At 39.1% G+C, this 25,348-nt stretch overlaps 2 protein-coding genes across 2 annotated transcripts in view; one reads left to right on the top strand and one right to left on the bottom strand.

Moving 5' to 3' along the window:
* Window positions 1-17,298, bottom strand: part of LOC117292311 (aconitate hydratase, mitochondrial-like) — a 30,529-nt gene extending 13,231 nt beyond the window's left edge. The window contains exons 1-12 of the mRNA XM_033774333.1: window positions 17,103-17,298; window positions 15,382-15,456; window positions 14,949-15,095; window positions 13,904-14,014; window positions 12,920-13,000; window positions 11,979-12,071; window positions 9,279-9,437; window positions 4,659-4,710; window positions 3,482-3,580; window positions 2,658-2,762; window positions 1,540-1,631; window positions 630-735 (exon numbers count right to left, since the gene is read on the bottom strand). Of these exons, the coding sequence (XP_033630224.1) occupies window positions 630-735; window positions 1,540-1,631; window positions 2,658-2,762; window positions 3,482-3,580; window positions 4,659-4,710; window positions 9,279-9,437; window positions 11,979-12,071; window positions 12,920-13,000; window positions 13,904-14,014; window positions 14,949-15,095; window positions 15,382-15,456; window positions 17,103-17,135 (1,153 nt within the window). The 5' untranslated portion in view covers window positions 17,136-17,298. The remainder of the gene's footprint in view (window positions 1-629; window positions 736-1,539; window positions 1,632-2,657; window positions 2,763-3,481; window positions 3,581-4,658; window positions 4,711-9,278; window positions 9,438-11,978; window positions 12,072-12,919; window positions 13,001-13,903; window positions 14,015-14,948; window positions 15,096-15,381; window positions 15,457-17,102) is intronic.
* A 318-nt stretch (window positions 17,299-17,616) lies between these two features.
* LOC117292554 (peroxisomal membrane protein PMP34-like) lies at window positions 17,617-24,871 on the top strand. Its single transcript, XM_033774654.1, has 9 exons — window positions 17,617-17,771; window positions 18,503-18,563; window positions 19,248-19,314; window positions 19,874-20,028; window positions 20,708-20,833; window positions 21,257-21,396; window positions 22,281-22,379; window positions 23,362-23,432; window positions 23,826-24,871. Exons 1-9 carry the CDS (start codon window positions 17,709-17,711, stop codon window positions 23,974-23,976), a joined length of 933 nt encoding a protein of 310 aa, XP_033630545.1. The 5' UTR covers window positions 17,617-17,708; the 3' UTR covers window positions 23,977-24,871.
* The last annotated feature ends 477 nt before the right edge of the window (window positions 24,872-25,348 follow it).

Below are 25,348 nucleotides of genomic sequence, written 5' to 3'. Positions count from 1 at the left end.
AAAGTTCTAGCCCACGGCTAAAATAACTTCCCTGTGCCTGCGGTCCGGTGCGAGGCCTGAATGTGCATTATAAACATCCATGCAGCGCACACAAGTAAAAGTACTATGCAAGTACATGCACCATGCAAACCACATGCAGTTTTATTTTTAATACTGCATACAAATCAATGTTTTTATAATCAAAATTAGGGGTGGGTGGACGGGTGGGTCAAAAATCTTTGGAAAAGAAATCAAAATTTTTAAACATTGAAAATTTTGAATGGCCCCTAAGAGGTAACTATAAATAGTGAATAGTCAACTTTGTGGGTACAACCATATTTAAGATCTGATTTGAGGGAGTGTTGGCTCTGAAAAGAGCAAGTGTGGTCTTGACGTTTCGAACAGTATACTCTGATGATCTTCAGGAGAGTAAAAGGGCTGACCTACATAAACACTTGGAATAATGCATTCAAAGACTTTTCAGGATACTTCTCACATGCTTTCTCCTGAAGACTGTTTGAATAGTCAAAACCAAACCGGCTCTCTTCAGAGCCAACACTCCCTCAAAAGAGACTAACTACATAATTGTACCCGTAAGTTTGCTATTACTTAGAGTTTATTCCTGTGGTTAAACTCATCGCAAAACTTACCAACTTTGACCTCAAGTGGCCAGTTCTTATCTTTAGCTGCTTGTCCCAATGATGAAACTGGATGAGCCAGATCCGGTGTGAAAGGACCATTGACATGTGGTTTAAGCTGGGATAAATAAGTCAAGATATAGTAATGAAATTAAACAGTAACACAAGAATTGATTACTATTTACGAATGATGTCCTTTTTCTTTTCTGTCCTGTGTGTTTGTGGCTACTTATTAGCCAACTTATTTATCGCCTTCCTCACTTTTTATTATTTTGCTTTGTTAGTCTTCTGAATAGATGGATTGCACATGGCGTCATTGACCACCATCTTTGATGAAACGTGTACGCGTGGAAAGCTATCACTGGCTGAGAGTTGTGATTAGCGCCTACACGCGTGCACTTTTCCATTGTTTATCATCAAATATGGTGATCAATGACAATATATGTGCAATCCATCTATTGTCAGTCTGCTCTCTGCTCCTTGTTTTTTCAAACTGACCGCAAACAAATTCAAAAACTTTTTGTTTCACCGACCAGGCCAACTAGTGAACCTGACTTTTAAGCCTCATTTGATTGATTGCTTTCAATGTATTTTATATCGTTGTGGAACTTTGCACAAGTAAATTGTTTACATTTTTACCTATATGTCAAGGACAATACTTCTTTTTCAAATGTTATTTCCATATTTTCAGATACCTTGGCCTTAATAATGTCCACAGTATTGCATATATCTTTAGAAATGTCTATGCCACTTATGAATGCCATTATTGGCGATTGATCAAAGCTAAAAACCATTGAACAACTTGATCAAAGTTTGGGTAGTTTATCCTAACGAAAGTAAATCAAGTTTCAAGATGTGTACATGTGCACGAGGCTTTAAGGTTCAAACTAATGTAATTGAATTGACTCTAATCTGAACTCACCTCACTGAGGTCGATTTCAATGACTTCATCGTAATGAGCTCCTTCATCAGCAGTCAATAAATGTTGGTATTCCATGGCACGGGATGCAATATCTGTGCAATTCAATATCAATATTTACAACAAAAAACAAACTGTTACATGTGTACAGCAGATAGTTGTAAATGCTCCATTTCTGATTATACTTCCTGTGCGTATTTGCCAGGCTAGTTCTTTACAGTGTTTTAAGTCTCTGTTAAAAACTCATTTGTTTGAAGCTGCTTATTTGTAATCTGCTTTACTTGTATTGTGTCTTTCACTCATTGTATATTTTATTGTTAGAGGTTTTTGCATTAGGCGCTCTACAAATGACAAATGTCTTTACTATTGTTATTATTAAAGACACAAGACACTATCGGTAATTGTCAAAGACCCGTCTTCTCACTTGGTGTATCTCAACATATGCATACAATAACAAACCTGTGAAAATTTGAGCTCAATTGGTCGTCGAAGTTGCGAGATAATAATGAAAGAAAAAACACCCTTGTCACAAGTCAGATGCTTGATTTCGAGACCTCAAAATATAATTCTGAGGTCTCAAAATTAAGTTCGTGGAAAATTACTTCTTTCTCGAAAACTACGTGAATTCAGAGGGAGTCGTTTCTCACAATGTTTTATACTATCAACAACTCCCCATTACTCATTGCCAAATAAGGTTTTATGCTAATAATTATTTTGAGTAATTACCAATAATGTCCACTGCCTTTAAATGAGACTAGTCATCAACAACTAAACCATCAACAATTTCTATCCATTTACATATCAGCAGATGAATGTGTTAAAATGAATTTCTATCCCAAACTGTGTTACTTTCAACATACAGGTAGACAACAACTAGACATCTTAGGTTTGAGCAAATATAGGTATCTCTGATGAGCAGTTTACAATTTGTTGAGTACTGTTGTATACACTAGTAAGTATTCCGGAGAAAGTACGTTTTTTTAACTCAACACATCACTTCTTTATTCATCCGCCTTTCGTATTTGTTTACATTCTTTCAACACTTCTCAACAAGGCGTCCTGTATCCCAGCCGCCTCATGAGGGCGCTGTTACAGTTTTCATGAACACAACAAGTACAAACCTTCTCTTTGTGTAGCCTTGAGGTAATCTGCCATACGACTGTTGAAGGGAAACACGGAGGTAGTAGCACCAATCTCAGCTCCCATGTTACAAATTGTACCCATACCTTGCAAAACAGAGAGACATATTCTTAGGTACAATGAATCAAACAACTAAAATCCATTACCCAGTCCAAATTTCATGGTGCTTCTTACCTAGGAGCAATGCCAATAGTCTGACAATTCTGCAACAACATTCGGGTTGGGAATTCTGTGTTCTAAAAGGGAATTCTTGTTTGTGTGTTGGGCTTGTTTATTGTATTCGAATGAGTTAATATCGTGGCAGCATATTCACTTCTCCAAAACGTAACTGCTACTCCCAAATTGTGTATGCTGACATCTCTCTAAGTCAAAACCAATGAAAGAGGGTACCCGGTCCCACAGAAATTCAACCTGTAGGTCCCTTTTTCCAATTTGCATAAATTTGCACTAAATCCCCCACATAAAAAAAAATTGATGAAACTTTCGCATGTTGTGTTTCTTAGTGTTTTCCTAGATGATATGAATTAAAGTTTACTTTTCCAAAAACCAATGTAGCCTCATCTATGACACACATGTCAAAAGATGGCTTGCACATAGTGTCATTGACTGCCATGATAAACAATGGAAACAATGCATGAGTGGCAAGCCGCGCACAACTCTCAGCCAATCGTAGCCTTTCAGGCATGCACGCAAAGATGGTAGTCAATGGCGTCATGGGCAATCTATTGTCATTGCTTATCTGAAACAAAACAATTTTTTCTCTCATTGGTCAACTGTTGTTATTTGATACACAAACTTTACACACCTGTACAAGAAATAGAGTCCACACCAGGACCAAAGTATTCCACAATGGCTCCCGTACCTCCCTTGACTGTCAAGATGCCAGCTACCTTTAAGATCACATCTGTAAAGACAAACAACTCAGTTTTCATTTGATGATTGTTCCTTGGTTTACGCTGATTTGTCAAGATAATGAAGTGCAGGGCTCAAAACCTGACCCATGGTCTGTGTTTGCTTCGCGAGCTTTTCGCTCCCCTTCCTGGTAAGTTTTTGTCCTTTTTTCTTCAAAATATGTCCTCAATGATGTTTTGAGTGTTATGAATGGAATTATTAGACATTGAAGATCAAATTGTGTTCTAAGAATTTGCGTCATGATTTTCAAACGTGGTAAAAGTTTGGCAAACCTGGTGACTAGTCTGTCAACATTGGTCGAAAAATGCACTTGTGGTCGGATGAAGTCGAATCTTGTGCGCATTGTTTCGTAGCCGTCCGGTCTCCGATCGCCCTGAGGATGGAGGGTTATGATCATCACTAGTGTTTTCACTCATGAACCTGATCAAGTGTTTGATGTTTACCAACAAGAACTCTTGGTGTGTTGATCAGGGTAATAGAATCTAAGTCACAGATTCTTCGTATTTCCAGTTTCTCAAAGAACAAACTAAAGGCAGTGGACACTATTGGTATTTATTTAAAATAATTATAAGCATAAAACCTTACTTGGTAACGAGTAATGGAGAGCTGTTGATAGTATAAAACACTGTGAGAAACGGCTCCCTCTGAAGTGAGGGAGTTTTTGAGAAAGAAGTAATTTTCCATGAATTTAATTTCGAGACCTCAGCAGATTTAGAAATTTGAGGTCTCGAAATCAACCATCTAAAAGCACACAACTTCGTGTTGCAAGGGTTATTTTTCTTTCATTATTATCTCGCAACTTCGATGACCGATTAAGCTCAAATTTTCACAGGTTTGTTATTTTATGCGTACGTCGAGATACAGCAAGTGAGTAGACTAGTCTTTGACAATTACCGATAGTGTCCAGTATCTTTAAGCAGGCGCACTTATGGAATATGGAAAAATATAGCATGTCTGTGCCCGATATCCAACTCTGCCTATGGGATGCAGAGGCACTATATTTGTTCATATTCCACTCATGCTCAAGTGTGATAACTAACAATCAATACCAATATACAAATTATAAATACCTTTAGGAGCTGTCCAACCACTCAGTGTTCCTGTTAACCGAACTCCAATTACCTACAAACAAATATTCAAACAAGTTTCAGAAAGAATTTAGGCTTGAAGCCCTTCTCAGGCATCTGAACGCACACAAATTTGTGCAACAAGGTTGGTTTTTCTTTAAATAATTTCTTGCAACATCAATGACCAATTGAGACCAAATTTTTACAGAATTGTTATTTTATGCATATGTTGTGATACACCATAATAATAATAGTAGTAATAATAATATATAATACAATAATAATAATAATAATAATAATAATAATAATAATAATAATAATAATAATAATAATAATAATAATAATAATAATAATAATAATAATAATAATAATAATAATAATAAATGGCGACGAGACAAGGAACACTGCTTCAGATCGGCTCTCGATTCTATAGAAGATAAATATTGTTTCCCGCTGTTTGTTTTGCACCAAAAGTTAACTCCTTGTTGGTACTACTTGGTAAACACCGCAGGGTAAGTTTGAAGGCAACTAGTTAACACCTTGTTGCTATTTTTGGTGGAAAAAGGTTGGTTTTTTTTCGTATTCGGAAAATTTTCTACAACGTAGACCGCACCGTGTGCATTGAATCAGTGAACGGACGCGCGCATCATCCGCGTCCTTTGGAACATCTTGATTACAACCAGTGTTAAGTCTTCGTAGGGTTGGATATTCTACAGCGTTGCTGTATGTAATTCTCCCTGAAACTATAAACTTTCTCACAATTTTGTGATGTTAATAATGAGTGCTATGGAGCATCAATTCAACGGTGAAAGAGTGACAAACTCCCAGAGAGGAAGTCCTTCACCCGATCTGGTTGGTATGCCTGAGCAGGTGCTACCAGATCGTATCCAAACTGCTCACAACGGGATTCGTGGTGGAACCAGGAGAAAATGGAGTAAGAACGATAACAAAATTGCGATGGACTGCTATATTAAGAGTGAACCGGACAAGAGAGGATACAGAAGGAGAATGAGAAGCCTATGGCAAGATCAAGGAATGTTTGAGATTAGTGAGCAGCGTCTTGCAGACCAGATAAGTACTATCAAACGGAACCAGTGGTTAACCAATGTAGAAATTGAGGAGATGAGGAGGATAGTACAAGCTGAAAGTGATGGAACAGATATTGTTAACCACCAAATACCGGAGGAGGCGGCTGCTGCTAGCTCACAGAGTGAAGATGAGGTGAACCAGCCAGGGTTGCGAAATGGTCAGGATGATGATGGCATCGACGATGAGGAGGGCGTAGAGTTCACGGAGGAGGAAGTGCAGATTAAGGCTAGGCTTCAAGAGGTGATGGAAGCGGCGAAGGGGTCAAACGGGTGGAGTATTCCAGCTTTGCGCCGGGTCCCAAGGAAAAGGCTGACAGAAATGTCAGCCGTGGTAAGTAAAGTCCTTGGGTCGGTAAGTACGGATAATTTATCGGAAACTAACCGTCTTATTTTTGCAGGGGCAGTTGTAGTAGGGGAAAAGTTAGGGGTAGAGGTGTCTCAACAAGGGAACAGTACACCATGGTGGAAACGTCGGCTTGAGGGTCAAATTAAAGATTTGCGAAGAGATCTCAGTAGAATAGAACAAATGAATAAGGGTTTATTGAATAGTTCAGACTTAAGGAATACAATTATGACAAAGTACAACGTCAAACGTAAGGGTGTGAGTGTTGTAATAGAGGAGATTAAGCAAAGGGTTAAGGCTAAGGCTGCAAAAGTGAAGAGGTATGACGACAGGGTTAGACAATTTCACCAGAATAGATTATTTAACACCAATCAGCGTCAGTTGTTTAAGGAATTGGATGGGAAGGCTGACAGCACGCAAGCGGTTCCGAGACCAACAGAGGCAAAAACTTTCTGGGGTGGTATTTGGGACAAACCAGTAAAACACAACCGACAAGCGGAATGGCTAACAGATGTGAAAGATGAATTGAGAGAGGTACAACAGCAAGAAGGGTTCCAGATTGACGTGGACAAGGTTAAGAGACAGATAAAGAAGGTGCCAAATTGGAAAGCCCCGGGTATGGACCATGTGCATGGGTACTGGTTGAAGAACTTCCGTAGTTTGCATGAGCGAATGGCCCTACAATTGCAAGACTGTCTAGTACAGGGTAAGGTCCCATCTTGGATGACTGAGGCAAAAACAGTGCTGATCATGAAGGATGTCAAGAAAGGTAACATTGCCAGTAATTATAGACCAATCACGTGCTTACCTGTGATGTATAAACTCTTGACCAGTATGATTGCAGAAGACCTATATCGCCATATGGATGACCAGCAGTTGTTTCCGGAGGAGCAGAAAGGCTGTAAGAAGCGGTCCAGAGGTACGAAGGATCAACTTATCATCGATAAGGCTGTACTGAAGGACTGCAGGAGCAGAAAGACTAATTTGGCAATGGCGTGGATTGACTACAAGAAGGCGTATGACATGGTATCGCACACATGGATAATGGAATGTCTGGATATGGTTGGAGTGGCTGATGCAGTAAAACGTCTTTTAGGTGAGAGCATGAAGACGTGGCGAACAAATCTGACAGCCAACGATGATAATCTGGGCAAGGTATGCATAAGAAGAGGTATTTTCCAAGGTGACTCTCTGTCTCCGCTGCTGTTTGTTCTTGCGATGATGCCCCTGTCGATGATTCTAAGGAAGGTGAGTGCAGGTTATGTAATGAAGAAGGACGGATGTAAGATCAACCATCTGCTTTTTATGGACGATTTGAAGTTGTTTGCGAAGAATGAGGCCGAGATCGACTCTTTGGTGCAGACCGTCAGGATTTTCAGTGATGACATTGGGATGCAGTTCGGTCTGGAGAAATGTGCTTCAATGACCATGAAGAGGGGGAAGAGGGTACATTCCGATGGCATTGCTCTGCCAGATGGTGCACAGTTGAGGGCTTTGGGTGAGGAGGAGAGTTATCGGTATCTTGGTATACTTGAATCGGACCATGTCCTTCACAAGGAATCAAAGGTAAGGCTGAAGGCAGAATACATCAGGCGTGTAAAGAAATGTTTGAAGTCTAAACTAAACGGGGGGAACATGATTAAGGCGATTAACACATGGGCCGTGTCTTTGATGAGGTACAGTGCGGGTATTGTCGAGTGGACTAAGGAAGATCTAGATGTCACTGACAGGAGGACAAGAAAACTAATGACCATGCATGGCATGCTACACCCGCGGTCAAATGTTAGTAGACTCTATCTTCCGAGGTCAGAGGGCGGAAGGGGGTTGCTTAGCGTGGCGGACAGTGTTAACATCGAGTGCAGAAGCTTGCATTGTCATGTCAGGAGGACCGAGGAGAGCTTGTTGAAAGTTGCACAAAGGTACACGAGGGCAGACGAAGTTGGGCCGAAAGAGTACAAGAGGGAAAGGAAGGAGGAAAGACATCAAGATTGGAGGAACAAACCACTTCATGGCCGGTTCTTGAGGTGTACTGAGGAAGTGGCCAGCAGCAAGTCATGGAATTGGTTAAAGAGTGGCGAACTAAAGAAGGAAACAGAGGGCTTGATTACTGCGGCGCAAGACCAGTCTCTAAGGACAAATGTAATGAAGGCAAGGATAGAGAAAGCAAACGTCTCTCCTATGTGTAGAATGTGCAATAAAGCAGAGGAGACTGTATTTCATATTGTTAGCGAATGCAGTAAGATGGCCCAGACGGAGTACAAAGGAAGACATGACAAGCTGGCCAAGGTGATTCACTGGGATCTGTGTAAGAAGTATGGTGTCAAAGTACTTGCGAAATGGTACGACCATGTTCCGGCGAAAGTTGTAGAGAACGACCAGGTCAAGATCCTATGGGACTTTAACATTCAGACCGATCATGTTATACAACATAGGCGTCCGGATGTTGTGCTATTAGATAAGACGAAGAAGATGTGTCATCTCATTGACATAGCGGTGCCAGGTGATATAAGGGTAGCTTCGAAGGAGATGGAAAAGATCGAGAAGTACCAGGACCTGGCCAGGGAACTTCGTAAGATTTGGCAGGTAAAGGTAAAAGTAGTCCCCGTGGTGGTTGGAGCACTTGGCACCATTCCCAAAGCACTGGGGAAACATCTAGATGAAATAGGGACAAATGTGAGGGTAGATCTATTACAGAAGGCAGCGCTTTTGGGAACAGCGAGGATCCTGAGAAAGACCCTTGAGATCTAAGGCTACGGGACGTAGCCCGGCTCGAGGAGTTACCGGCACAAAGGAAAATGAGATCTTTCTTTTGCATGCTGTGATAAAATGAAATAATAATAATAATAATAATAATAATAATAATAATAATAATAATAATAATAATAATAATAATAATAATAATAATAATAATAATAATAATAATAATAATAATAATAATAATAATAATAATAATAATAATAATAATAATAATAATAATAATAATAATAATAATAATAATAATAATAATAATAATAATAATAATAATAATAAAGACTTGTAATGTGCACAAATCCACCCTGCTGGGTGCTCAAAGCGCAGAAGTGATAATACTGGTCTTTGACAATTACCAAAGGTGTGCAGTGCCTTTAAGAATGGGAAACTTGTGAGTGAATTGTCAATTGGGCATCATTTTTAGGAAATATTTTAGGTTACCTTTGGACATTTCAATTCCCATGGGATATCAGCCATAACATCAACAGCATCAGCACCACCTACACCGATACACACACCGCCTAACCCTCCGCCATTGGGAGTATGACTGTCAGTGCCTATCAGTAACACACCAGGGAAGGCATAGTTCTCTAGTATAATCTGAACAAGAAGAAAAAAACGTTGATTAATAAATGGGATTTGAGGCATTGCATGGTGAGGTGTCAATAGTGTATGGTTTGCGGTAACACCATGTGTATGTTACAATGTACTACTTGCTAGGTAGAGTTTGTTCTTTAGCGAACTGTCTTGCTATATATTAGACTACCACAGAGTAGATTTTTGGAAGTTCGGGAGACTTAATAAATAATAATAATAATAATTTGGGGGGGGGCTAATCATCCTTACTCGCAGCTAAGAGCTGAATTGCGGCTACACATGTTCAAGAAGCAGGCATGCAAGGGTGCCTTTGGCTGCCAGCCACATCAACCCATTATGACCACGGAGCACAGCCAAAGATTGAAAGTGTTTGATTTTTTCCCAAAGGAAGGAAAACCAGATGGTCTGGAAAACCCTCGTGGCACAGCAGAGAACCAACGCACAACTCAACTCACATATGGCCCTGGCCGGGTATCGAACCAGGGTCACCTTGGTGAGAGGCGAGCGCTTTACGCACAAGCCAATCATGCCACTCAGAACTTCTCAGTTCTGAAAAGAACTGTCCCGCTTTTTAACTACTACTACCTGGGCGGTAGGTAGAAAATCGGCCGGGACCACTACTTTGGCTTTTGGTGGATCGTAATTAACTTCACTACCACTGAGTGAGTTCTTAATTGGTCTCAACGCTTCAACTATAGCCTGCTCTAGTCATCGTCAGGAGACTGATGCAAACCACAAACCAATTTTATAATATTGATACCTCACCATATTCAACAAATAGTATATAAAGTAACAAGTGTTGTATAGCATGTATAGTGCAGTCATGGTATAACATACAAAGGTTGACCTAAATACTATATTGTATCAACTTTGATAGACTAAATTGTATCACCCTTTAAGTTTGCTCATCCCCAGCGCCTTGCTTTATCCAAAGGCACTGGGATGGGCAAACATATCAAGCACGCTCATTGGTCTATCCAGAAAACGCTCAGTTCCATCATACATCACACTCACACTGCATTATAGAAATACACTGCATGCATGACGTACATACTTCCTGGGCAAGAATCTGCACAAGCTGATTAGCCCATCCCAGTGGTCCTTGATAGACCCGGCCGCTGGGGCCGAGCGAACCTTTAGGTGAACAAGACACCATGAACCCCATAACAGCGTGCAACAATGGACCCTTCCCATGAAATATGCTAATTACATTCACACATGCGTACAGGCCCTGTTGGTTGGCAAACACCATAGAGTTGTGCACTAAGCAGACGCGCAATCGTGTGTGCGTCACGCACCCATTAGCCGTGTACAAAACAGCGCGATTTCCCCTCATTTTGCCAACCAAAACGTTAGTGCGCACGCGCTATGTGCAATTTACATATTTCATGGGAAGGGTCTGTTGTATAATGAACTCCATAACAGCGTGCAACAATTGTATAGTATAAATGTAGATGTAGATAATGTGGGCAGTAGCATACATGGACAGTCTACATCTTAAGATCAAACCACACCTGATATACTGCCCTCATGCTTCAACACATGATTATTCATCTAGGTCATTTATGTAACTCAATCATTGTGGTTGAACATGGCCACAATCATTACAAGTACATAGACCAAACAATATTTATGCCGAGACCATACAATATTAGTGCCTAGACCATACAATATTAATGCATAGACCATACAATATTAATACCTAGACCATACAATATTAATGCCTAGACCATACCATATAATTGCCTAGACCATACAATATTAATGCCTAGACCATACAATATTAGTGCCTAGACCATACAATATTAATGCATAGACCATACAATATTAATGCCTAGACCATACAATACTAATAAAGCTCGAATTTTAAACAGGACAACAGGCCCGAGGCCTGTGATTTTAGTGTCGGGCCAGTAAACTTTTGACCGGACAAGTCCAGTGGTCTTGTGAACAGAAAAAAATCAAGATAAAATGTTGACTTTGAGTCAGAACAAAATACCATTATATCTATTGAGTAATGAAGTTTACTTAATTAGTACCCGCGAAAGGCAGATGAGAATGCATAGTGTGAGGTCTCAGAAAATTTTTCTTCTCATTTTGATTTTGGTCCAGTCTGAACATTTTTGGTACAGTAATTTTTTTTAACTACACGCCCTGCTGGTTGCGGATTTTTCTCCAAAGTTCGAGCCGAGTTAATGCCTGTACCTTAAGGCCTTGTCACACAGGGCATTTTTTTTCAGGCAACTTACTCCACTGCGTGCGTAGGGGACATTCTTCTAGCTGTAATTGCTATCCCAAAGAAAATAACGATTGTGACAAAAATTTCTAATTGGAGATTGCCTGGAACTGTTTGCCCGTAAATTGCCTCGTGTGACATGGCCTTTAGTTGACTGTGGCATAAAGAGATCGCATTCTATTGATTAAATTGCTCCAAGCAGATTACGCACACGCTCACTCAACCAATACAATGCGTTCTCTTTGCATCGTGATCGTTATCGTTGTGACTCGACCTTTAGGGTGTACATTGAGAGTGGCAATGATTACCTGGTGAATGATCCCACTGCCAGGCTTCCAGAATCCAACTCCATACTTGGCACCGGAGGTTGACAAAAAATTATAAACCTCCTTGTTGAGATCCTACAGAAAGCAAACAAAAAACGTTAAACAAAACCACTTGTATTTAGAAATAACGTGTCTTGTTACACTGATGTCCATCCACAGCAAACAGCGCCCAATTTCATAAAGCTGTTTAGCAGAATATACTGCTCATCAAATTTCTTTGCTAAGCAAAAAAGAGTGGGGCTTCAGTCACAACATCGTAAACTTTATGGAATCTTTGCTGGCAACCTGTTTTTGCTAAGCAAGATTTTCCTGTGCTTAGCAAGTTGTTATGCTTACAGGCTTTATGAAACTGGGCCCAGGTTGGTTGAATATTGGCTTTTGCAGCACCATTGCACAATCAACTCAAATAGCAACCTTTTATATTTGCTATCTGGTCATGACTTCAGGAATGTTTAATTTACTAATATTCAAGAAAATAAAAGGGCAGGCCTTTTGGTCTGCTGTATATCAAGACACATGTACTAAAGGCACTGGACAGGATTGGTAGTTACTCAAAATATTTGTTAGCATAAAAACTTACTTGGTAACTAATAATGAAGAGCTGTTGATAGTATACAAAAATTGTGAGAAACGGCTCCATCCGAAGTAACATAGTTTTTGAGAAAAATGTAATTTCTAACTCAAATATTAAAAGACTTCACGCCTGATGAAGCCTTTTTCACGCATCTGAAAGCACACAAATTTGTGCAACAATGGTGTTTTTTCTTTCATTATTCTCTTGCAACTTTGATGACCAATTGAGTCAAAATTTTCACAGATTTGTTAGTTTATGCATATATGTTGAGATACACCAAGTGAGAATACTGGTTTTTGACAATTACCAAAGGTTTTACATTGCCTTTAAATGAGAATATGGCTAATACCTTTGCCCTTGCAAGATCCGCGGCACCACCAACTTGAGCCTCAATCAAGTGATCACAGTGAATCGTTGAGGGAACTGCCACCTGGTGCATAAATCAAAAACAATCCAAATACAATTAAAAAAGAACACAACAAAACTGTCATCAACATTTAAAAAAAGATCAGGGCCAGATTATATTGAGCTGCTTTCGTCAAGCAGAAATTTTGCAAAAACAATTTTCTGATCAGCGAAAGAAGAAGAGAGAAGAAAACCAGAGGCAAGTTTTTATGGCTCTCGCTACCGCTGAATGTTGTGCTTACCATCACCATTCTCTGCTTACTGACAAGCGCCGAATTCCTGTGCTAGCTGTGAAAGCGTAAAACGACCAGTGAGTACGCACAAGCTAAAATTACCTGCTAACTAAATATGCTTGACGTAAGCACAGAATTCACTGCTTCCACAAGCGCCGATTCTTTGCTTACGGTAAGCAGATCCATGAAATTGGGCCCAGTTACAGATGGTACATGGTACAAGGCTGGTAACCTTATCGTAGACAACCGTCTCCTTCACCAGGTTGAACTCATCTACAAAATTCTACATGGCCACCTCTTTAACCTTTTCCCAAGAGCTGTTCAGACTTAGAACAGGCTACCAGTGGTAAGTCTATCTCCCACCCAGTGGTAAGTCTGTGTCATGGCCTGGCAGTTAAGAGCACCGTACTCAAGCTCTGGCGTTTGATCAGCAGAGTGTGGGTCTGAGTCCTGGTCGTGACACTTGAGTCCTTAAGCAAGACACTCAACCATGATCGCTTCGTTAAAGTTGGGGAGGTAAGGCTTTCGATGGTGATACCCAAGCTTACATAACCCCGTTTCAGCCCCAGTAGTAGATGGCCACGGCCCCTGGGAAAAAAAAGTGATTGTAGCGAACACATTGAAGTGGCCTTCAGGCCTTGTGTGTCTGGCAACTTGCAAAAACAAAAAGGAAAATAAAGATCTACACAACTTGCCTGTGGTAAGCCACTTGAGATGAACTGTAGCATTGCCATCTGTGCAGTAGCATCTTGCATTGCGACACGGTCTGGTCTTAACTTCAGGTAACTCTCCCCTCTAGTTATGTCCTGCAAATATAAAATCAATCCAAAAAGAAAGACATTAGTCCAAAAAAAAAAAATGTTTAGCGAACATGTTTAGCGTAGGTTGGGGTACAAAAGCCAAGGGTTTCACCCAATCCTAAGTTGTGCCCTTCTGACTTTTTAATAATGGTGGCTACTGTCATTGACTGTTTATAACTGTCACCGATGATATATTATATCATGTGAGAGCAATACCTGAATAAATGTTGATTGAATTGAATCAAGTTGAATTCAAAGGCTTAGTCCCAAACAAAATGAAATAGAATATTTATCCAAGGGGTAATAACCAAAAGTGCGCATTGATGGATTGCAAAAAAAAAAGCATTTGGACTGCAGCCTTGTAAAGTAATGCCATGTCTACATGAAACACAATCTCATGGTTATCTCATTCCATGGTTAGGATTAGTTTTGACATCTTAAACATCAACGATATTTAGCGTCTGTGACCCTACCTTTAAAGGATTTGGGTACTTTTTGTAACACAAAACACAATGTCCACAGATTTACATTAAACTTACACCATTCGAAGATAACGATAATAGAAAGCGTAATAGAAAGCGTACTTTAAAATATTAGTTGCTGAGGTGCTGTAGTTTTTGAGAAATGAGTAAAACAATGTCATGGAAATACGTTTTTACATGCTAAAATAATTTTTGTTTCATGATCAATGAGACGAAAAAATGTTGTGACATTTTTTGTACTAATTTCTACAATACTACAGCACCTCAGCAAGTAATATTTTCAGGGAAGCTTTCTACCATCAATATCTCCAAACTGCGTAAGTTTAATGTAAATCTGTGGACATTGTGTTTTTTGTCCTACAAAAAGTACACAGACCCTTTAAAATGTCAATTAAGATTAACTGTATAGCAATAAAGAAGTGGCACAAAAAGTTGAATCAAAAACAACATTAACTTACCTGAGTTTCTGGATCATCTAAATGGCCATATACTATCTTCTCAGACAATGTCAAAGGTCGTTGCAGGCGTTCTTTTACAATCTTCACATTGTTTTCTATCAGGTCATAGTTGATGTACTTGTCCTGATCAAAACGACTCATAGCAATCTGCTACAAATAAATGTTTTCAAGAAAATAGTCAATTTAAAATGCACTGTAGGGGGGTAGTAAATTGATCAGATTTGTTTTAAGAAAAGAAAACTTAAAACCTGAAGTTTTTAGAAGGGCAGGATGGCAATAAGAGAAAATGGGTATAGCAACAATTGCCATGAAAAGTGGAGTGGTGTTTTTGAAGGGCCATCGGCAGAAAAGGAGGGGCAACAACAGCAAGTTGAAGTATTAAACGGGCGAAGACCATGTTCATACACAGTATATTTAATGTTACCCAGATTACCTTGGCACGTTGAGAAGCATTGGCTGTGGTCTGGATCATGCGAGCTTGAAACCCTGTTGCCAAGGCAAACTGCAGCTGTAGAAAAAATCAACGCATTATGAATATTATTAATATTATTAATGGTTAATTATTAAAATCATCTGCTTGTCGCAGCCTGAAGACTGAATACAGATATCCTTTAAAAAAATTAAAAAGCACAAGAGAATATTTATACACAAGGAACATTATTAATTTTAAAGCGAAAGACAAAAAAGACGTGATGAATATGACAACCAAAAATAAATAAAACACAGACAATAAATTTTAACAACACCCTTTTAAAAATAAACCCAACAGTAACAGAGACAAATAAGCATAATGACATTTAAGCATTGTGATTAACATTTTTCCCTCCAGGTTGACCTAGCACGTTAATTTCTGTAATTTAATATTAAATTCAAACTTCTATACATGTCATTGTATTTTACTGTTAAAATTTCTCAATATCTGGCATCCATCTTTCTTATACTCATTGTTATTTGTTTTCTACTGTTTGCTTAATTTAATAATTGTTATTGTCGAAATGAAAAATAAATGTCAATTGAATTGATTGGCTTGGTTGGACGAGTAATAAAGCCATTTTCATCTCAATCAATAGTCTGAATCGGGTCCTACTACTTGCCGTCAACTCGCCGTCAACTCACTTGTGCCGTCAACTCGCCGTCAACTCCTCCAATATACATTTAAAATCCACAAAAGAAGCATAGAACGGTGACTTATCAGCTAAAAGAGAGCTTGCGTAAGTTTTAGGACGAATTTCGGAATAAAAATTGAGTTTTTTTTCTTGTGAAAAAATTATCTCGAAGCAGCAAAACCGTCGGCCGCCATCTTGCTTTTTCATATGGATTAATCTTGGCCCAAGATGTCAATGATTGGTACTTTTTTTATCAACACAAAGTCGTTTTTGTGAATAAATTTGTACCGAAAACCATGAGAAATATGTAGTTCAGCTCAGACTTAACACTTCCGTGCCCCATTTATAAATTGTTCAAGTAAATTTAATGAGTTGACGGCACGAAAATGATTTGATGGCGAGTTGACGGCAAGTCGGCGAGTTGACGGCAAGTAGTAGGACCGTCTGAATCTGTAACTTTTCTTTGGCACTGAAAGAGTGACTGACACTCACATGTCACACTGTGCTTTGTATTTTTTTGTTATTTCTTGGATTAGGTTTCACTTTGTTTCCTTTCTTCATCAAGTTACGGTTTAAAAAAAAAATTCTTTTTTAAGGTGGAGTTTAGAACTCGTTTTAAGGAGTTTAGAAATCCTTTTTACTTGAGAGAACCTATCATTGGATTAATAAACATTTTACAATATTCTAGTCCCTACTATTTATGGTGTCGGAAATACACCTCCTTTTCATCCATTGTGCACAGTTGGGTTGTACTTTTGTTTGATGATCAATAAACAAAATTTAAATCAAATGAAATTGTTGTATAATTAGTGGTTACAGTGCTACTGAATTAATGGTAAGTTAATTTAAACACTGTATTTACAGATCCATTTGGATTTCACTGAAACATTTGCAAACTATATTTTGATAGGCTTAATTTAAAATCTCCAAATAATAAATATTGAAATCATTATTATCGGGACTTCTCATCATCAGTGAGTTTACACTCACTGTTCAGCGTGTCGTCATGCATGGGTCACATTTCGTAATACAGTTTTTAAATGCTTACTTGTCTCGCTGACAGACGTGCAGAGTAAGCCATGTTTGCAACTGTTTCTCGGGCACGGAATGCAAAATACAGAGACGTTTACGGTGTGTAGATCGTACGGAACTTTGCCAAGTTCTATCCCCTCCCGATTGCTCCTTCGAAGAAAGAATGTACGCTGCAAATTTCGATCGGCCGGCCGGCTAGTCTTGATTTAGCGACGTTAGTTTTTGTATTAGTCATTACCGGTCGGTTTCATCGACTGGGGGGACTGGGCAAGTCTACCTTACTACGTTAACCTAGCCTTGGGGGGGGGGGTGGGAAGTGTTTGTGTGATACAGATCTTTTCTCTGGTAATTCGTTTTGTGATATCGGCGCAAACGCAAACCAAGTCTATTCGGCCTGCTGGAAACTTTACCAACAGGGAGACCGCAAAAACGCTAGTTGTTGGCTGGATGAAAGACTAGCAAAAAAGTAATGCGCGATGGCGTTAACAAGACTATGGAGGGCGCTATATTTAAAAACACATGACAAAACTTTTCCCAACAGTGAGTCAAACTAAAGTTCCTAGTTGTGGCTTGTGGGTTGGGGTTTATTATTTTGCTAGTTTCCCTTCAAGGGGTTGATGAGATGGCTGACAGCCAGAAGTTGCTATCATACCAGAATCTGGTCCATGCCGTTGCCGGAGCTGCTGTAAGTATTTGCAAATGATTGAACAAAAATTGTTGTCTCTTTGTTTGATTGATAAATCAAAATTGATTCCTCCATGGTCCAGTGTACATGTAACCTTGGCCACGCCCATTATTGTTTGGTTCCGGATCACTTTTCAGCAACCACATTGATTGTGAAGAATAATGTCCAAGGTAAACCCAAAATAAGTTGCCAAACATTATCAACAAACTATGGACATGTTTCATGAGTTTGTTGGCGAAAATGATCGACAAACAAAGTTGATTGAAAACAGCGTAAATAACTTCTCAGCTTTCGAATGTGTGCAAAATATTTCACATTTACTGGGCAATGGCTTGGTTTCTTATGAGATAAAATTACCAAAATCCTTTGTTGGGAGGCATCGTACCCTTGCTAGTTCCGGATCACTCAATAATCCGTGAGTCCAGCGGTGGCACACTCAGTTTAGTGGTTAGTTGCGATAACTTAACCCTCCTGCCGGCGGCCGCCGTCGGCAGGAGGGTTACGTTATCGCCACTATTTACTGGTCTGACACCAAAATAGTTGCGATAACGTCGGGAGGAGGGTTATGTTATTACAACTAACACCAAAACTGAAGAATAAGGCCTAAATCACAACTATGCAGTGAGCCAACTGCTTTAATAAATTTCAATTATTCACTCACTGAAATCCAGAGTACAAATGTGATAATCACAGCCAATTATTTTACAATTTTATCAATTTTATACTATTAGGGAAGTGTAGCTGCAATGTCGACATTCTACCCACTGGAAACAGCAAGAACAAGACTTCAGAGTGAGAGATAGTTTTTTTTTTTTTTTTTCCTTTTTTCATAATTTGGACTGCTGCAGCAACAGAGTCTATGTCATACACAGGGCTACATGCCAGGGTAGAGACCCAGTGCCAAATTTTTTGGTAACTGCCAATTATCATTAGGTCAGGCATTCCAATCTTATTTAAGTCCAAACAATAACAATAATATTGAAGTCTTATATATATATAATATAGCGCACGTATCTACCAACAAGGTACTCAAGGCGCTGAGTAAACACACTGCACTTTCAGAAAGGTAGGTTATTGAAGTGATGAATCCTGAGACCCAATTATGTAGCACCTTAAAAGGGTTTTACAAGGTGCTACGGTGCATTCAACAGCCACATCCAGGAACACCAGGGCGAACCCCTTCTCTTTCCGATAAGTGCACTGGGTTCTTTTACATTGGTTACACAACACAGGGGAACAATGGCTTTACGTCCCATCCAGAGGACGAACCAATGGTGAAGTGTCTTGCTTAAGGACACAAGTGTCACGCCTGGGGGATTCGAACCCACACTCTGCTGATCAGAAACACCAGAGTTTGAATTCAATGCTCTTAACCGCTCCATCTTGACACTTCCAAACACTTAGGCGTTGACAGACATGAGAAGAGGATGTGGGAGACTTGGTAACAATCCTTTTTTTTGTCCTGTACCCTCACAGTTGATGATAAACGTAAATCTCGATTTACAGCTACAGTTATTTCAGAAATCGTCAAAGAAGAAGGAATGTAAGTTCTCAAGTGCTCAGTTAATACTCGTGTTACTTTTTTGATGTTTTGTTTTGAGACTCCTTGGGCTGTGATTGCCTTACTGAAAAGAACATGAACATTGTCCATGAACTATTGGTACTTACATAAAATAGTTGTTGCAGAAGAACTAACTTGGCAACGGGCAACGGAGAGCTTGTGATAGTATAAAACATTGTGAGAAACGGCTCCCTCTGAAGTAAAGTACTTTTTGAGAAAGAGGTAATTTCTAACTCGAATATTATAAGATATCACACCTGAAGCCTTTTGTTATGCATCTGAAAGCACACAAGTTTGTGCAACAATAGTGTTTTTTTTTCTTTCATTATTCTCTTGCAACTTTGATGACCAATTGAGTCAAAATTTTCAAAGATTTTTATTTTATGCCTATGTTGGAATACACCAAGTGGGAATACTGGTCTTTGACATTTACCAAAGGTGTTCAGTGCGGCCTTTAAGGTATCCAAAAATATCAAATCTCTCAAACAACATCTCAATTTAGTTCCCTTTTCAGTTACATTCTTCTTTGACCCTTCCCCAGTGTGTCGCTATATCGAGGCTGGTTTCCAGTCATCAGCAGCCTGTGCTGTTCTAACTTTGTCTACTTTTACGCCTTCAATGGTCTTAAGACGGCGTTATTGGATCAAATGAGTAACACCCAAGCAGTGAAGGAGCTGTGTATTGGTATCGTTGCAGGTCAGTGCAATTTTTATAATAAAAATAATGTATTTATATATTTTCCATATACATGTACAAATGCGCTTGACAGAGATGTTGTTAACAGAACAGGTGAGTCTTGAGCAGTGTTTTGAACATATTGACAGATTGTTGATTACGAAGAGATATTGGGAGTTTATTCCACAGTTTGGGAGCAGCAGTAGTGAAGTCTCTATCACCAAGTGTGGGTAGCATCTTGGGTTGGTAACAACCCTGGATTCTGGACTGAACATTGGCTTTCAAAATGTCCATTCATAAATACCTCAGACAGTTTCACTATTCCTATCGGTGGAGAGCGTGTCACGTGGGGGTGTTTATAAACGGTTGATAATGACCAGCTGGAACTGTTTATAACCGGTTGTTTTCAGATAGCAGTTGTGAGGGTTAGCCCACAACCTCATTCTCAGGGGTGATCAATCTGGCCGCGCCATTTTAGCCCATGGATTTGAGGATGCATTACGCGCACAAATAAATATCTGAATACTGTCTCATAAAAATGCAATACACAGATAGAGCTCATGAGCTCGACGTCGGGAAACAGATAAGTTTTTACAGAGTTTCCTACTTAATTACGCCTTCTAACCAAAATGGCATTTATGAATGGGAATAAAAGAGTAGTGACTCGTCGTTAAAAAAATGTGTACATTGTCGTTTATAGGTGTCATAAATGTGTTAGTGACAACGCCAATGTGGGTGGTTAACATGAGGATGAAGCTGCAAGGTGCAAACTTCAAAACCCTACAGAAACAGGAGAGCAAACATCCTCGGTACAGTGGCATAGCTGGTAAGTTTACTTAAGTGTTTGGAGTGAACAACCTTTTATTTAAATTGTCAGTAAACTTGGACACTGTATTATTAAAGGGTTTTGACACCTGTTGTATATCAAGCTTTTTGCCATGACATGAGTCCCTACTCAATGTGAATGAAGATGTATTTAGTATAATTTACCTGTAGAAGCCAGCTGCATTATTCGTCAAGTTTAAAGTGAAAATCGAGGGTAGAGGTTGATATTGTGAATGAAAAAGCCTTTGGAGTGCTACAGTTGCCCAGGTTGTATACTCCCCAGGGAGCTGAGAAAGATTAAAGGAATATTATTGGCCAAATAACCAGGGCACTAATGACCAGGGCACTAATGTAAAGCGCATTGACACGATTATTGTCCAATGCGCTATATAAGAACTAGTTTTATTATTAATATCTTTCTTAGATGCACTGTGCAGGATTTCCCAAGATGAGGGTTTGGCAGCTCTGTGGAGTGGCACTTCTTCGTCTCTCCTACTCGTTATAAATCCTGCCATTCACTTTATGTGTTATGAAGCACTGAAGAGGTCTTGTAAGAAGTACATGGTGAGTGACCACTTAAAGGAACAATACAGAATTGGGTTTGCTAACAAAACTGTTCTGGCAGTGTAAGCACTTTATGTAATTGTTGGGCGTGATCGGTCAATCTGCGCGATCGGTCAATCGCGCTGCGCTATTGAAAGATCGTGCAGGTAAACCATTCCTGGGGGCGATTTCTCAAAGCAATAAAATTCATTGCAAAACAAATTTTCAGTATCACCATAGTGATTTATATTGTGACGTCACACTTTAGTTGGCAACTATTGATTTGCAGTTACGATCAATCCAACATTTTTGTGAATTCGGCCCCTGAACATCGGCCGATCGCGCCAAACAATTCCTGCACAATCGGCCGATCGCGCAAAACCATTCCTGCACAATCGGCCGATCACGCAAAACCATTCCTGCACAATCGCCCGATCGCGCAAAACCATTCCTGCACGATCGGTTGATCGCGCATGTTCGTTGCCGAGTGTTGCACGATCGACCGATTGTTGCGCGATCTACCGATTGTTGCGCGATCGACCGATTGCTGCGCGACCAATAGATATTTCAATAGCGCAGCGCGATCAGGCGATAGCGCAGCGCGATCAGTTGATCGCGTAGATTGACCGATAGCGCCCAACATAATCAACCACATACATAAACTCAGTAAAAACTGACAAACCTGTAAAGTTTGAGATCGATTGGCCATCTTGGTCACGAAAAAAACAGTGAAAACCAGAGTACACATTTTGCATGACATGGCCAGAGGTTGCAGGTTGATATCCTGCTCTAGTCAACAGTTTAAGTCAACTTTTCTCGTTAACCTGAAGGCCAATTTTGTCAAATTGTCTTTGTTTAACCCCAATTTATTTCAATAGGGGCTCACTCTCTTTTTTAATTTACAGGACCTTTCTTCTGCGCATTTTTTCCTAATTGGTGCCCTATCAAAGACAATAGCCACCCTAGCAACATATCCTCTACAACTCGTGCAAACTAAGCTGAGGGTATGTATTATGTTAAGATTAAGATTAAAAATATTTATTGACGTGATAAAAAACATGAGATTTGTCTTCCTACAGGTGTAAAGGAGACTATACAATACATACAAGAAAGGCATAGCAACAATAGACAACTTTAAACATTGTATCAATCACCTTACATTACATGTATTACTATCCCTGTTCATTGGGCCTTAGAGGCACGGGACTCATTTTGTAATTGTCAAAGACACTATTCTCACTTGGTGTATTCAATCATAGGCATTAAATAACAAATCTGTGAAGTTTATATTGACTCAGTTGGTCGTAGTAGTTACAAGAGAATAATGAAAGAAAAAAACACACTAATTGTACAAATTTAAATGCTTTCAGATACATTATAAAAGGCTTCAGGACTGAAGCCTTGTATAAGTAAGTATTACTGAGTGAGAAATCACCTTTTTCTCAAAAATTACGTCACTTCAGAGGGAGCCGTTTCTCACAATGTTTTATACTATTGACATCTCTCCATTGCTCATTACCAAGTATGTTTTGTTTTTAATTTATTTTTAACAATTACCAATAGTGTCCAGTGCCTTTAGAAACAATCTAAACTTCTATGGAGTATGCAGCATTGACAGCAAACTGGGTGCAGTCGTTACTAATCATTTTCATCACAACCCCAACCGTTGCAGGTACCCATGTACTCATGGGTAATAAGAAGCAAAAACTAGTACACAAACTTTCATGTGATTCGTAAGGATTTTTCCTGATTTCAGCGTTTTTCATCGATGTCCCTGCACATTCAAATTTTCTTGAAAGAACCAAACTTTCCAACACATAATACAATTATGAAAAGACTTGCCTTTGTTATGACGATTCTCCTTTATATTATTGTTTCTTTTTTCACTCTCTCACCCCAGATCATTCGGACTTTCCCTCAATCCTACCCTCTCCACCTCCCTTCTGCCCTCTCAAAATTGAAAGTCTGTTGGTTTTTGTTTTTCAGTACGGCAAAGAAGAATCGGAGAGCAAAGAAAAGCTACGGACAGTGTGGTCTGTACTTCGGTTTATCATAAGGTAAGCAAAATTAACTTCTGTGGTTCACAAGTAAATCGGAATAAAATGGTATGACAAATCTAGACACATACTAGAAGATCACAAGGGAGAGAGAAATTATGTCGAAAAAGGCAGGTTGTAACTCGAGTTTTAAATTTATCATTAATTTCAGCTTGTTTGACATTGTGTGGTAAACTGTTCTAAAGGTGCACAGCTCTGGAATGAGTGAGAACCATATGAAGTATTTGTGATACCTGGGGTTGACACAAGATGTTTGTTCTTTGAATGTAGATTTTAGCGGGTTGATAATGCTGAACTAGATCCTGGAGATGAGCAGGGGTTAAACCATGGGGACAATGATGATGGGTTTTGATTTTGCTTTCTTTTCTGTTTTTAAATGTTTGTCTGTTGCAGGATTCAAGGATTCAAGGGTCTCTACAAAGGTCTGGAAGCCAAACTCCTTCAAACTGTCTTAACTGCAGCATTGATGTTCACCATCTATGAGAAAATTGCGTCCGTCATCTTCAATATAATGGGTGCTCAGCAGGCTGTCAAAAATGTATAACTGTTGGGTGACAGATGGCCGATGGTTTGGATTGCCAAATATGGCAACAGTTGGAACAACAAGGTCTTTGGTTTGCTTGCAGAACGCATGCAGTGAGCAGATCATTCAAGTAAATGGAACCAATTATATGATGATATTGAAATGTTAGGAGCAGGATCTTAAAGATAATGTGATAATGAATGGGAAGCCAGTGGAGTACATGTATCTACATAACTGGAGCAAGAAGGTGCATGTTTTCTTAATTGGAAATCGGGTAATAAGATGAGACGCTGGGTTTTTAATGTCTTGAGGTTTTTTGGAGCTTTATATTTTCATATGCAAGAAATGTGCCAATACTACCATCATTATTTCTAGAAAAATTTATGTGAGTGAAGTGTTGTGAAGCAGGCATACTGATGTAAAAAACCCTGGACAAGGCTAACAAAGCTTGAAATGGCCGATCACAGGGATGTGATTTCTCCGTTTTTAACCAGGATTGGGTTAACTTTTTTAACACACCCCCCCAAAAAAAATATATGTATAATTTCTGTTTTATATTTTTTGTTTTTTCTTTCGTTTTAAATTAATTTAGATCAAATTCATTAACATGTGAAGATAAAACCATAAAGAACGCCCAAGATTGTAGAGAAGGGTTTGTAAAACAAAGATAAATTTATGTAAGCAGTGTTCGTGCTCACAATTTTTCACGCTCTCTCAAGCTTTCATGCTTTGAGCTCACAGGTTTTTTTAAACAGTCTATCACATCCCTGAAGTACAGGAAATGTCACCATTTGACAATGTATTCCTTGATTTACCCTTGTATTAAATACGGAGGCAGTGTTTGTTAAAAATGTCAACTCATGTCATTTCCTTTTGAAGGAATAATTAAATAATTACAGAATCTATGCCAAGTCAACATGCTTTGGGTTGTACGTTCTTTATTTGTTTACTGTTTACTAACTGCACACCAAGAGAAACACAAATCAAAACTAAGTGTGTCCATTGGAAAATAAATTATTTATTTATTCAATTGAAATAAAGATAAACATGTCTTAAAATCAACAACAGATTCTGCTACTTAACCCACATACCTGCTACTTGTAACCCGCAAAAGAAGAGTCCAGTGTTTCTTTTAAAGGCACTGGACACTTGGTAATTACTCAAATAATTAATAGGATAAAAACTTACTTGGTAATAACAAGCAAGAGAGAGCTGTTGATAGTATAAAACATTGTGAGAAACAGCTCCCTCTGAAGTAACATATTTTTTGAGAAAAGGTTAATTCCTTACTGAAATATAACAAGGGTGTTTTTTTCTTGAATTTTTACTTGCAACTTTAGATAACCAATTTTCACAGATTTGCAAGTGAGAATACTGGTTTTTGACAAATACC

The sequence above is a fragment of the Asterias rubens genome, chromosome 7, assembly GCF_902459465.1.
Source record: "Asterias rubens chromosome 7, eAstRub1.3, whole genome shotgun sequence".
Lineage (NCBI taxonomy): Eukaryota > Metazoa > Echinodermata > Asteroidea > Forcipulatida > Asteriidae > Asterias > Asterias rubens.
The sequence above is the reverse complement of the archived record's forward strand: the minus strand, read 5'-3'. Positions and strand labels throughout refer to the sequence as shown.